The sequence below is a fragment of the Cinclus cinclus genome, chromosome 23 (genome assembly GCF_963662255.1).
Source record: "Cinclus cinclus chromosome 23, bCinCin1.1, whole genome shotgun sequence".
NCBI classification, from domain to species: Eukaryota; Metazoa; Chordata; class Aves; order Passeriformes; family Cinclidae; genus Cinclus; species Cinclus cinclus.
The window spans coordinates 8,477,097-8,491,531 of NC_085068.1; the positions used below are offsets into that span (position 1 = coordinate 8,477,097).

The 14,435-nt window shown below is 42.5% G+C and overlaps 1 protein-coding gene across 1 annotated transcript in view; it reads left to right on the top strand.

The window, feature by feature from the left end:
* The window catches only part of KIF1B (kinesin family member 1B), a 68,465-nt gene that overhangs the window by 26,469 nt on the left and 27,561 nt on the right, over positions 1-14,435 (top strand). The window contains exons 17-22 of the mRNA XM_062507426.1: positions 637-716; positions 2,063-2,169; positions 2,622-2,705; positions 2,879-3,059; positions 3,433-3,505; positions 7,575-9,050. Coding sequence (XP_062363410.1) covers positions 637-716; positions 2,063-2,169; positions 2,622-2,705; positions 2,879-3,059; positions 3,433-3,505; positions 7,575-9,050 — 2,001 coding nt within the window. The remainder of the gene's footprint in view (positions 1-636; positions 717-2,062; positions 2,170-2,621; positions 2,706-2,878; positions 3,060-3,432; positions 3,506-7,574; positions 9,051-14,435) is intronic.

Sequence of the window (14,435 nt, forward strand, 5' to 3'; positions counted from 1 at the left end):
ATTTATGTTTAACCATTTTTGCCTTTTCTTTTGTGCTTGTGCTTACTGCCATCTCACTGGCTAGATTTTCACACCAAGGCCTTGTGACTTGTTTGCTGATTCCAATGGGGTTTTTTCACCAAAGAAGGTTGGTTTAGTAACTGTAGTGGATTTACATTTAGAAGAAGTTTAGATGAAGAGCTTCTTAGCTGTTGGTATAAGAGAATATTGGTAGTTTTAGATTTTGTTTTGATGTTAACAGACTTTGCCAAATAAGCACCTGACCTGTGTAGTCCAAGAAAAGCCAAAGCTGATTCCATATCAGTTTCAAAATTTCACTGAAGCAACCTTTTCTGCTCTTGCACTTCCCTTATCAAAGTTTACAGAGACTTTAGAAGGACTTTTTTTCCTCCAGCTGAAGCTGTTCTTCCTTCCATGGATTGATGTTTTGGATAGCTAAGCGATCTGAGCTGTATTTTGCTGGTACTTTTTGATGCTTTGCAATAATTTAGGAGGTTATGTTTGAAAAAATCCATTGTGGAATAATCTTGATACACCTGGCAAAACTGCTGGCTTAATGCACACCCTCCACAGCTGCAGGAGCGAGCCTGAAAGCATAATCTCAGTTCTTAATTAACTTTCTTTTTGCTCTTTCAGACTCCTCATCTTGTAAACCTTAATGAAGACCCACTCATGTCTGAATGTCTGCTGTACTACATCAAAGATGGCATTACAAGGTGAGAGTTGGTGCTGACACACTCTGGAGTTGCCTTCTTTGCTTGCTTAAATCCCCATGCTGGAGACACCATGAGTTTGAATAATAATTGTGCCTTGAGCTGTTCAAGTTGCAGTACAAATGAAGTCTGAGATTGCTGTAGGTGGAAAAAAGAGCAAAGTGCAATTTCTTTTAAGTTGACTTGGTGTCACTCAGCTTTAAGAAATTGTTTTTACACCTGGGCAGTAAAAGAAAGCATGACATCCCCTCTTAAGTTTGTAGTAAAACTTACTAGAAGTGCATGAGAGATTTTGATGAGTGCAGGATTGAAAACTATAGCAACTGGAATATGGCTGAATGTTAGCTTTATTATTATAATAAATTGTTATTCATGCCAGTTCACATTTAATGGAGTCTGCATTCACAGATATGAGATAAAATTTAATTGCCAGACTTCAAATTAAAAATTGATTTTATTCCAAAACTTGTTGTCAAAACAGCTGAAAGGAGAGAGGTGATTTTTTATTATTTTTGGAGCACCAAGTTGTGTTTGGTTTCTTAGTCTGTATATTCCTGAGGAACAAATGGAGGAGAGTACACCACAGGGGCTGGTAGATGGTACTACTCTAATGTGCATTAAGCCCACTGAAATGAATGTCAAAGGGTAGAGAATTGAGCAGAGAATGATGACTAGAATAGCATAGGGCTTAAGAAGTCATAAGTTTTGAGCTTAGCTCATTGACATCAGACCTGTAAATTAGTGAGTAGAGTAAGTTGGTAAAGATGAGGATTGGAAATTCAGTTATCTGTACCTTGAATTGCTCAAACACTTGGGTTTGAAATGGACATACATCTTCGTGCTCCAGGGGCACAGCCAACCTCTCTGGAGCTGGATGAAACTGCTTGTGGCATCAAATTATTCAGCAAGAGCCTCTTGAGCCCTTTGTACTTCTTTGTTCAAGTGCAGAAGGTGATTACTGGGAGGGATGATCCCTGTCTGCCAGCTGAAACACACCAATGGAAATTCTGGTTGGGTTCTTTTTCCCACCTCTGCATCCCTTTCTAAAAGGAGAAGGGTTTCACAGGAGGGAAGGAATTGCATTAAACTCAGAGGTATTTAACATTTCAGTTCTCCAAGCGACTTGTTTTAAGGGAGAGAAAACTTTCCTTTTGCAAAGGTGGCATCCTTCAGTTCATGGCAGAGCAGGCAGGTTCTCTGCGGTGCAGAATTAAGCCCTGGTCCAAACCTTTAAATTTGAAGGGTAGTCTAATAGTTCAGCCTTTTCCCCGGCTCTTTCTGGGCTGCACTGTCCAGTGCAGAGCCGAAGGTGTGTGATTTGCTCTTGGGAACTCTTGTGTTGGCCGCAGGGTGGGGCAGGCGGACGCGGAGCGCAGGCAGGACATTGTTCTGAGCGGGGCTCACATCAAGGAGGAGCACTGCGTCTTCCGCAGCGAGAGGAACAACAACGGCGAAGGTAAAACCCCGCCTCTGCAACGAGCCATTGCTCAATCTTCCCCTTTCCAGCACTTTGATACCTGCGACTTGGAAGTTTTCCTCAAGAAAAGGATCAGTTTTGACTTGTTTTCTTGAGTCGTAGGGAAAGAAAATGAGATTTGTTTAAGTGATAATAGCTTCAAATTGCAGGCTGCAGCCAGTGTAACAGTTAAATTCTGATCCTGGTTAACTATAAACATGAAAAAAAAAAAAACCCAAACAAAATAAGTTTCCAGCTGCAGCAGGTGAAGAAGTCAGTAGTAATGATGTTCTCTCGGGCCTTTAATTTTAACATGCATGACATCCAGGGGTGATTGACTTCTTTGGTGTTCGTATGAACATAGGCAGCAAATGAGAGGCCTTTGGGGCTTGCACACCTTTGCCCCTCTACAGGACTCTCTAGAGTCTCACTCATCAATGTTTTCTTTGCAGTTATTGTTACTTTGGAGCCTTGTGAACGATCAGAAACCTACGTGAATGGCAAGAGGGTTGTGCAGCCTGTGCAGCTGCGCTCAGGTAAGAAATGCTACACTGGATTTTTTTGTAGACTCTCTTTATGTGACATTGCCATCCTATATAGGGTATGCTCGGTGCTGCTCAGGGACAGCATTGCCTTTCTGAAGTGTAGCTTTTAAACAGAAGTTTATACCATTCTTCTGTCAGCTGCAGTTTTCTGTTCCTGTTTCTAGGAAATCGCATCATCATGGGTAAAAATCATGTCTTCAGATTCAACCACCCAGAGCAAGCACGAGCAGAAAGAGAGAAAACACCATCAGCTGAGACTCCCTCAGAGCCAGTGGACTGGACATTTGCTCAGAGGGAGCTTCTGGAGAAGCAGGGCATTGACATGAAGCAAGAGATGGAGAAAAGGTAATAAAATAACATTTTGACCTGAAACAAGGAAGAGTCAGCAGTAGGTTACTGGGTTCTGCCACACAGCATCTCTGCTACCCCTTGTAGAAGTTCAGAAAGCTTCCTCCTTATTTTACTGTAGTGTTTCAGTGCTCCAGCTCCCTTAAAAACCACAGGTAAGCACTGGCCACTAACGCTGCAGACCTTTTGGTAAGGGCTGATGCAGCTTGCAGGGTTTCACTTCTGGAGTACTGAATAGCCAGAGAACAGTTACTGCTAAGGACAATGACTTTCATTTTTGTAACTCTAATTCAGGGCACTGTGCATGTAGAGTAACACCAACACAAAACTAATGACCTCTGACTACTTCTGTTCTTCCGTTCATCTTCAGATTACAAGAAATGGAGATCTTGTATAAGAAAGAGAAGGAGGAAGCTGATCTCTTGTTGGAGCAGCAAAGACTGGTATGTGTCCTTACTCCTGATTAACTATGCCTTTGGCAAACAGTAATTCCTGTCCTTGCTTATCTGAAAGTTTAGGAAACCTGCTTGGGTTGTCTGCACAATGCAGCTTTCCCTTTGCTTTCAAATTCTTTGTGTCTACAGTGAATTATTAGCAGGGTGAGTGAGCTCCTTCAGGCTAATTCAGAGATTGTGATTGACAGTAAAGAAGCTTTAATCAATTCTTGTTGGGATAGATTGGATTTCTTGCAAGTTAACCTGAAAGAAGGGCATTTTTGTGCTCTGGTTTTTGAAGTTCCTTTTCAGTAGTCTAAACAGCTACTCCTTGGGATGTTTGCCTTTATTTTTGTCTTGGATCACCAGAACATACTAATTTTGTGCTGCCAAAGAGATTCCTAGAACATTGATACACTAGGTTTATTTTTTGAATGATGTCTGAAAATGTTGCTGCATTGTGCATGTTTTAACCCTTCTCCCTCCCTGCATGGAGTTCCTTATGAGGGTCTTGGTGGTACACAAGCCAGTGGTGGGGTTCTGAGTAGGGAGCAGTGTGTTAACTCATTCAGAGCACTGGGAATTCCACCACTCCACATATTTCTAAAGTAGGAAGTCTGATAAATTAAGTCTGATACAGGAAGACTTCAGTCTTCTCACAACAAATACCTCTGAAATAGATTACAAACAGAAATTGATGCAGTCTTCAAGCACCCTGTGAATTTGAAAAACAAGACCAAACCCAGGAATGCAATCTAGATTTCCCTAAGAAACCTGAGTCTCCTGAATCTGCTTTAGCTGGTTGTCTTTAGCCAGAACACAAATGTAGTTGTGCCAGAATTCTGATAAAAAATTTCAAACTCATGATTCATGTTCTTAGTACAAGATAGAGACCACTGAAAACTGTGGGTTAAATACATGCTGGACTTTGTACTGTAAAGCTCTTGCCCTTCTCCCCAAGCCAGAATGGAGCAAAGTACTGTGGCTTCCATAGGAAGAAGCTACATAATTTTAACCAAAAAAAAATCCTATTATACACTTAGAGACTTCAGCATCTCTAATTATTTCATCCCAAGGGGCTTATTTCTTGGATGGAGAGGAGTGGCTGCAGACTTTGACCAAAGCAACCCTTAGTTCAGAAAACAAGTTTAAATGTGACTAATGTAATGTTTATTCTCTGGAATTTTATAGTTAAAATTTGGGTAGCAAAAAAATAGTACAGTAAAAATGTGAAAATAAAAATAGTTTGAGTATTGAGTAACTTTTGGCAATGTGTCAAATGAGATGCAAGTAATGGAATTCCCTCTCCTAAATTTTAGCTGACAGGCACAAGCTAAGCTCTTGTATGAATTAAAGATATGAAACTGGCTGTCTGGGAAGCTGCTTCCAATAGGGCTGCATTTATAAAGTACTGTGAAGGGAATTTATTTCCCCAAATACTTCAGATTAAGAAAAAATTCTTTAGAGACTGGATTGGTTAATATTGTAATAAAGATGCTGGTTTCTTCAAATTTGTTTTGTTCTTGCTGGTTTCAGTCAGTGGGCAAAGGTGGAATGCTACCCTACATGCCTCAGCAGCTCTTGAAGGATACCTGTCCTGGATGTAAGGGATCGTATCAATAGAGATCCTTGGTCAGGGAGCAGTATCCTGCTTATCACAGTGCTCAATAAGAACATTTCAGGTGACACAGCTCATGATTTCTGTGCTGCTGTGTGCAGAGCCTGGGATGGACAGGACTAATGCATCCATGCAACTGTAGCTGAATATCGAGTGGGAAACTGGGAGTGCATTTCAGCTTGTGTACCTTAAAAGTATTTACATTGCTGCCATATCCAGCTGCAGTATCAGGTTCTGTAACTTTCTGCTGTGTAAGACTGATATTGAGATATAAATATTCTTCTTGGTCTAAACTGAAGTATAATCTCAGGTATAAGAAGCTAGCTAATCCTGCTTTTACCAGATTGTTTCGATTTTATGCCAAGATTCCAACCAGTCTGGGTGTTTGTTAGATGTGCTGTACAAAAAAACTAAACAATAGCTCTTGTCCCCCAGAATTGCCAACTAAAATGTCTTTGCCTTGCTAGTATTACTAGGGAATAGAAGTAGTTGTTCTCCATTTTAAAATTGAATGTGAAAATGTGTGTAATAGAGGTGAAATGGTCACAATGCCCGTGCAGTGGCCAGTTGATATTGCAGAGTGGATTATGGCTGCACTGGTTGGTCTGGGTAAGCCTGAGGGCACACAGGGCAGTGACTCAGTGTCTCCTCATCAAGACATGCTTTATCCATAAGTAGCTCTGTGGTGGTTTTGTAACTATCAGAGTTCTGTGGAGCTTGTGACTTTATGTCACAGTGGTTCATGTTTTGCCTTCCTGGTCGTGTCCCTGAGTGGCCCAGCTGCACTGGGGCTTCCTCCAGGGAACGTTTGGTTTCCACTGCAGTCTGCAGGTTGGTAGATGCTGTTTCCTTAGGCCACAGATTTTGTCAGCTGTAAACTCAAAGAGTTTCTAACCCACTGCTATGATTATATTTTGACCTAGACTAGAAGATGATTCTCTAGTACTATTCTTAAAACTACATTAAGTCACAAGAAGCTCAGTAATGTAAATCTTTACTGTAGGGCAGAACAATGTTTCCTCTACTCCCCTTCATAACCACCCCCCAAATTATTTTGTATTCCCCATTCTTCACTGTCATCTAGCCAAAGTCTGAACTCCAGGAGCCTCTGGTGCTGGCTCAATGACCTGGGTTTCCTTTGGTTTTAGACTAAGTGGCTGTTACTGTTCCTGGTTTCTCACGTGCTCTAAATCTCCATGTGGAAAACAGGGATGTTAGTTAGAGGTGCATTAGACACTGACAGTTGTGTTGAAGGTGTTTGGATCACAGTAATACATAGGACTTTTTGCTTGTTAAAGAGATGTCTTAATAAGCCTTTAAAGAAAAGTGGTCTGATTTTAATTCCTGGATGCAGTAAGCAATGATGGATATCCTTAACTTGTGGTGGCAATTGACCTGAACAGACATTCCTAGCATATGGAAACCCGAAGCACTGCTCATTAAAAACCGTTTAGCAAAAGGTGGAAAACTTGTAATGAAGAAGCAAAACGCATAATGCTTAGCAAGTGTGTGGAAGCTCCAGGCTCTAGGGTTTGAGAAGAAGACAAATCAAGGATATCAAATAGAGAATTCATATTAAACAATAAAAACAGAAAGTCATTACTCTGCATTCTGCTGAAACTCATTCTTCGGACAGACAAGACTGCTAATGGTTTTTTTTCTTTAAAATAAGCAACAAGGTGCCAAATGGAAAAAAAAAATCAAACAAACAAACCACAACCCACCTCTGAAACTCTGATTCTGGATATCCTTCTAGCTTGTAGCAAGTCTTGGAGTATGAACCACTGTCTTCGTCTGTCATAGTGGCACTTACAGTCCTTTTAACATTGAACCTTTCGGCTGCTTCTGTTTCATTTTTTCTTATGGTCTAACCCTTCTCTGGCTGCTATTGTAGTGAAATGGATTCTAAACTTGAGCATCCCTGCAACCACGTGCAACGTTACTAACCAGTGTTAACCCGACTTACTCTGGCTGCTCATGACATCTTCTGTGATGGCTGTTGTGCTCACCTTCCTGGGGAGGACTTGCTGAAAGAAGCAACAGCAGTCACCAAGGCAAATGTGTGTGCCGGGGATTTGCATGTCTTTGTAGCATGTGTGAAGTGCAGTTTACCCTTGGTTTTAAGATTCAAAACCAGGAACTTGGTTTTAGTTGGTCTGTTTAGAGATTTTGGAAGGGTTTGGGAGGGGAGAGTTCAGATTATCAGCTATTTTGAGATGACAAGACTTAAATATGTTAATCTTTATTTAGTGAAGAGCTCCAATTTTGACAGTCCATGACTCTTGAAGATGCATTTTAATGCCTTAACATTCAGTCTTCAGGGACCTCCTTATCACTTGTTCTATTTTGATTTTTGATTTAGTTTTCTTTGCCTGCTACTTCTTGTTTAGCTTTTCCATTTTCTTACAATTTTAATTTTGGTTATTTTGGGGCCACTTCTTGATTTTTGTTTTTCCAAAGGATGCAGACTCTGATAGTGGGGATGATTCGGACAAGAGATCGTGTGAGGAGAGTTGGAGACTGATCACTTCCCTGAGAGAGAAGCTGCCCCCCAGCAAGCTCCAAACCATTGTAAAAAAGTGTGGCCTCCCCAGCAGTGGGAAGAAACGAGAACCTATTAAAATGTACCAGATACCCCAACGCCGACGCCTTAGCAAAGACTCCAAATGGGTCACCATCTCAGACCTAAAGATTCAGGCTGTGAAGGAGATATGCTATGAGGTAGCACTCAATGACTTCAGGCACAGTAGGCAGGAGATTGAGGCTCTGGCCATTGTTAAAATGAAAGAGCTTTGTGCCATGTATGGGAAAAAAGACCCAAACGAGCGCGAGTCATGGCGAGCTGTCGCTCGGGATGTCTGGGATACAGTAGGAGTTGGAGATGAAAAGATTGAAGATGTAATGGCCAACGGTAAAGGAATAACCGATGTGGATGACCTAAAGGTGCACATAGACAAATTGGAAGATATTTTGCAAGAAGTGAAGAAGCAGAACAACATGAAGGATGAAGAGATCAAAGTTCTCAGAAATAAAATGCTAAAAATGGAGAAGGTTTTACCCCTGATAGGGTCTCCAGACAAAGCTCAGTCAACTGTAGCTAATGCTAAGTCTCCAAACTCTGCCAGTGCAGTGGACGTGGATAAGAAGGCCACAGATGAGGCAAAGAGAAGCGAGAACGATGAACTTGCGAAGGAGGAGCGCGTGTCTCAGTTAATGGCAGGCGATCCGGCTTTCAGACGCGGGCGTTTGCGCTGGATGAGGCAAGAACAGATTCGATTTAAAAATCTGCAGCAGCAGGAAATAGCAAAACAGCTTCGTCGGCAGAATATGCCTCACCGCTTTATTCCACCTGAAAATCGCAAACCCCGCTTTCCTTTCAAAAGCAATCCCAAACACAGGAACTCGTGGAGCCCGGGCACCCACATCATTATCACCGAGGATGAAGTTATCGAGGTGAGAATTCCCAAAGAAGACGATAAGAACAAAGACGAAGGCAAAGAGAAGGAAAGCAGAGCTGCTTCTCAAGATCCGCAGCAGCTGTGGAACCTGTACGGCCCGCAGAGGAGCCCCGAGAACATCCAGATCAACCGGCAGCAGCTGGGCCCGCCGCAGCCCGGCCCGCAGCAGCCGCTGCGCTGGAGGAGCAACTCCCTGAGCAGCGGCTCGCACAAGGGGCTGCGGCGCCGGGGCTCGGGCTCCGCCGAGGCGCTGCACTCGCCGCAGGGCCCGGGGCCGCAGGGCTCGCAGCCGCAGGGCCCGGGGCCGCAGGGCTCGCAGCAGAAGCGCCCGCAGCCCCCGCAGCGGCAGCCGCCCGGCAGCGAGGGCGGCCCCGCCCGGCGCGCCGAGCGGCCCGGCCAGCACGGCCCGTTCGCGACGCCCCCGCGCATGAGGCGCCAGCTCTCGGCGCCCAACCTGAAAGCGGGCAGAGAAACCGCAGTGTGAGCAGGGCCGGGCAGGGCGGGCTCGGGCTCGGGCTCGGGCTCGGGCTCGGGCTCGGGCTCGGGCTCGGGCTCGGGCTCAGTCCCGGGAGCCGCCGGGCTGGGCCTCGCCCCGCGCTCGGCAGTGCTTTGGCCAGGGGGAGCTCGACAGGCCCGGCACAGACACCGGGTACCGGCCCTGCGGCCCGGGCGCTCTGCATGAGACTTCCCTTGAGTTTTAACAGCGCCCGTTGGAAGAATATTCTGAAAAATTGTAAGAACTTTTTTCATAGACTAGAAGACTTGGAGGGAGGGAGGTGGAGGGGAGGACTTCCCAGTAGCTCATTTACCAAGGTGTTTTTTTTTTTTAATTTTTTTTTTTTTTTGGTGTGTGTATGTCTTGAAGTATTTTTCTAATGCTGAAAATATTGTCTGGAACTTACCAAGTGCTACCTTCCTGCTGTGTTTTATGTAGACAATCAAGAGAGGAATTTAGTTTCTAGCATTGAATGTTTCTTGTGACCTTTCTCTTAGCAATAAGGAAGCTGACCGTCTGTTTATCAATGGATCTGGTTCTTCAGAACAATATTTTCTACTCTTAACCCAATTTTTAATAGTAATAATAATCTATAAACCAAAAGTTGTCAGCTGATAAGAGATGTGTCGCTTTTTTATAAAGAAATGAAGAAGAGCTGTTGGGTCGCACTCCCTGAGTAGATGTCTCTTCTTCTGCTGAAGTTCATAATTATTGGTATGAAATTGCTGTGACAGTTAAACCAGCCTGGATGGAATTTTATGTCAGAATATATATATAGTGCTGAAGCAGTTATTTGGAAATAAGCTTTTTCTAATTCCCATCGTATCTCTAAATATAATAGGTTTTAATTATTATACTGAAACTGTGGAAAGGAACTAGGATTTTTCAACACTCTGGTGCACTCAAAAAGCTAATTGTTTTATTTTGTGTTTTCAGCTTTCTCAGGCATGAGTCTGGGAGATGTTCTTGAAATAGTTATTCTTAGGAAGATTTATAAATCACTACTTTGTATTGGCTGAATTCTCCTGTGAGATGGGAGAATTGAACTGTTTCATCTTAATGTGATACCTCATGTTAGTGCCTCTGGTCTTGGATTAAACTTGAATTCAAGACTCGTTTAATAAAGGAGAAGGTTGCTTTGAGGAGAAAATAAGATTAAGTTTCCTTCTCCGCACACTCAAAATGCGAGTTAAAATCTTTCATGTCTGTTTTGCTCTGAAGGGGTTTGTACTTGCAGGTGGTTTGCTATAATACAAAGGCTTGCAATTCCTGCTTCAGATTGTTTCAAGCAAATTACTGAAAAACTAGTGATTAAGGAATAGGCTTTGAGGTTTTGTCTAAATTGGAGATTCCCAACCTTATTGATACAGGGTTTTTTTCTGAGTTTCCAAAAGTGCAAGACAAAGTTGCTCTTACTTTTGAAAATCCGTGGCCTTAACTCTAAGCCAATAGAAATATTTGAGGACTTATTTTGCTTTTAAATTTAACTTGAATAAAATTTTAAAAGCAAAATTGGCCGCTCTACCACATTTGGTAAGGTAGGTCCACTTTGCAGTGTATTTGTGCTGTTTTGCACAAGTATCCTGAATTTACTTGAGGTTGCTTATTTTTTTTATGAAATATAAACCCTACTGGTAACTGTTACTTGTGTGTGGCTCAGCATAGCTGTAGGTGAGTGGCAAGTGCCTTAAGCTTATTTTCCATATTTTTTTCCTATCCTACTTTTCCCCTGCCTCAGCTTGGCATGTTGTAGGTGCTGTTGCAACACACGTGCATTTACATATCAATTAATCAAGTGTCAGCTGTTAATTCTCAGCACATGCATCACTGATGGAATAGTGGCCTCTGCTGCAGGGGATACAAAGTCAGGCCTCCCACTCTGCTCTGGTCACTTGGGAGTTTTACTTTATGGCAGGTTTAATTCTGTGTTCAGATCTGGCTTTATAACTTGCATTTGGCTCGTGCTTTGGCCTATTTGAACAAAGGAAATAAAGCATCATTTCCAAAAATGTCTTGATTCTTAAAGAAAAGAAGGCTTGTAGATGAGCAATACTTTCTTTGAGCTTGAGTCCAAATTGCAAAATGAGCTTTGGGCTGCAAGTAATGTTTTGCTGTCGTCTTTATTTTAGAATCCTGTTTTAGTAGTGCATTGCACTTCGGTTTTGTGCATGTCGAGCATGAGTTCTTCTGTATCCTCAGAAAGGCTTGGGACTCTGTTAAAATGCATGCTTGGGAAAGCCTCTGAATTCAGTAGGAATAGGTGAGGCAGCCAGAGCTGGCCTGCACGGGGTAGGTGGTGGGAAGAGACCAAAGCAATCCCATCTCCTGTGCTGTTCTGCCCTGTGCTGCCTCTGTGCAATCTCCACATCGAGCATGCAGTCGTTCTGAGTCCATTAGTGCCTGTACTGACACCAGACTAAAACTCCTGCTCCTTGGTGCCTCAGTGCTTAACACTAAAGTGTTTGTGTCACCTTCCTTCAGTTAAACTCAGAACAGAGCCCCGTAAAAGCCTTGCTGGTGCTGGTGAGCAGTAGGTGCCATCAGTGTCTCACCCCACTGTTTTAGGGCAGTGCTAGAGGAACAGCCCTGCCTGTTCTGCTGTATGGTTTGTAGAACAGAAAAAGGACAGTCAGTGTCAGAATGGAGTTCAGCCTGCTTCAAGGAAGCAGCTTTTTCCTGGTTTTTAGGAGGATATTTAAGGATTTGATATGAATTGCAGTGCAGTGTTTCACCTGATAAGGGAAGCAGTGTGAGAACTGTGGTTTTCCTTGCACAATTCAGAAATACACACAACTCCCACTCCAAATCCCGTGTTAATGGAGTTACTGAGCAGTGAGACAGCTGCTTCCATTGATGTCCGTGTGAAAAGGCTTTCAGGGTAGTGGAAATGTGGCATCCATGGTGGAAGTTCTCTTTTCCTGAGTTCAGTTGCCTTTGCCAGGTGCTGCTGTGCTGTGCTCTGCTAGCTGCCTTGGACCCACCTGTACCTTGGGGATAGGTCAGGGTTCAGCAGGACTCAGTGGATTTGGGGGATGGGGTTAAATGCACATCACTGATGCTCCTCACTCAGATTGACTCCAACGTCCTTCCTCAAGCAGTCTGAATTTAGGGATCTGTCAAATGCTATTTTTATCAGTACATTCAGCATAGTTTCAGTATTTCCCTCACTGTGTCCTTTGTACGTTGAAATTTGTCTTTTATATGTTGACATTTTTCTTGGATACTTCCCATTAAATCTCTTCAGGAGCTGCCACATGAGAAATCTATGCTGTGTAACTATTTGTACTGTAAAGAAAGCAGTGAGCTGCCTTTGAATTAAATGGGATTTTCAGATCTGTCTATTGTTTTGGATTGCCTTAAGAGCAAGTATCTGCCTTGTGAGAAGCAGAACTGGTTTGTATTGTAACAAGTGCTCTTTCAATAAACTATGAAATACTCTTGTAAGTGTCGGACTTGTCTCAGTGAAATGGAAATGAAACTTGACTGCAGGCTTGTCCTGCTTTTATTTGTTTATCTTGGGGTTGGACTTGTTCCAGCAGAGTTATAAAGGTTTCTTTAATTGTTTCTCAGTCTGGTTCTTGTAAGTTCATCCATCCTGGTGTTTCTGCTGTTATGTGGAAAGCAGCAAAACAGACTTGTGTCCATCTCAGACAGCTTATTTAAACTCAGTGTAAAAGAAAAGAGCTTTTTGTAGCACAAGGAGCTATAAACCATTCCTGTCTTCAGTGCTATCCCATTGTACCATCCTGTGTGCTGTTTATCTGAATTCTGGAAGAAAACACAGAGTTGGCTGTTGTCCATTTACTTGCTCATTGAAGGCTGAAGAAATGGAGTTTTCTGTGCACCTCAGATGCAGGGGAGGCTCAGTCTCAGCAGTGCCTTGGCAGACATCACGTCTCAGTTGTTGTGGTGCAGTGTTCTGCTTCAGCTGCTCCAGTCTGCCCTTACAGAGCTTTGTCTAGTCTGAGTGTATGGGCTGTGGGTTTGTTGGTGGGTCTGGGTCTTTTTCTTTTTTTGTTCCCTCTAAACCCCCCCCCCCCCCCATTCCCTCTGCAGCTTTTCAGTTTCTCCAAAAGAATCTGGAAAGATTCTATTAAAATGCTACTTGAAGAGATTTCCATTTCTACAATCTAGCTGCTCAAAATGGCATTGACTTCAGACTACAGGAAAATAAATTATTTTGCCTTTCCTTGCAAGTGAGAGAAGTTTGTCTGTGTCACTTTGCATCTGACCAGTTTTATCTTGGTTTCAAATGTGATAGCATTATCTGCATTGAATGGGGGAAATAGGTCAAAAAAAGTGCCTTTATGTTAAAAAAAATTCAGGATTATGCTGGGCATTTCAGAAGGGTAAAGAAGTCTGATACTTCATGAGAAGTCTCATGGAGTCTCAAACAGATTTTTGATTAATCTTTAAGAATTTCAGAATGAATATCAAAAGAAAGGATATATATTTGTTTGCTGCTGAACTGAGGTTGTTTCCTGTGTAACTAAGTAGCTAACTTAGGGTGAATTGAGCAGAAACAAATGAAGGAACATTTTAGCCAAATAAAATATTCCAGAGAAAATTAGAAAATTAAAATGCTGCCATCATATGAAGGCCAAATGAAGTTCAGGTTTGCTCTCAGGGATATTGAATTTGTGGTGTTCAAAGTCCTGCACTTTCTGAGGGCACAGCTACCATTTATTAATGCTATTTCCAGCAAATATTACTTAGAAACCTGAAGGAATGTTCTGGAGGTGTATCTTCTTTCTGACTGAAGCTGGTTTAAATTGACACAATCATGTTGTGGTTAAGTGATGCAGCTCTTTAGGTGGGACATTTAAGTGGGGTGGGAGGAAAATGTAAAGCTTTTATTCTGTACCTCTTGGACTTAAGAATGTATTATTGCAAACTGGGCATTGGAGAAGAATTGCAGGATTGAGAACTGTGGAAGAGAGAAGGTTGGAATACAAGATGAGTGGCTTCAAGAACTTAAGAACTCAGCAACACTCTTAGTGAATTGTTGTTGTAACTCTTGTATAAAAATCTTGAGAAACCAGCTTAATTTGTGTAATATATGCCATAGGTTTATCTTTAAAAAAATAAAATACCCTAATAAGATGGGCTTTGAGACCAAGAGCACTGTGACAGAGTCTGTTCTAATTTGTATTTGTTTTACCAGCAAATAACAGGCTCATTTGGATTTAGTAGCATTTATTTCAAGGCATGATAAAGTCTGAACAGGAAGAAAACGCTCTTGTTACCAGAAGCTATTGCTGAAGTGTTCCTTGTGGGGAAGACACTGCTCAGACTTCTCTGCTAGGGCAGTGGTGGTATTTTATCTTCTGATGTATTAAGTACACTTGAGAGAGTGGGGGGGAAAAT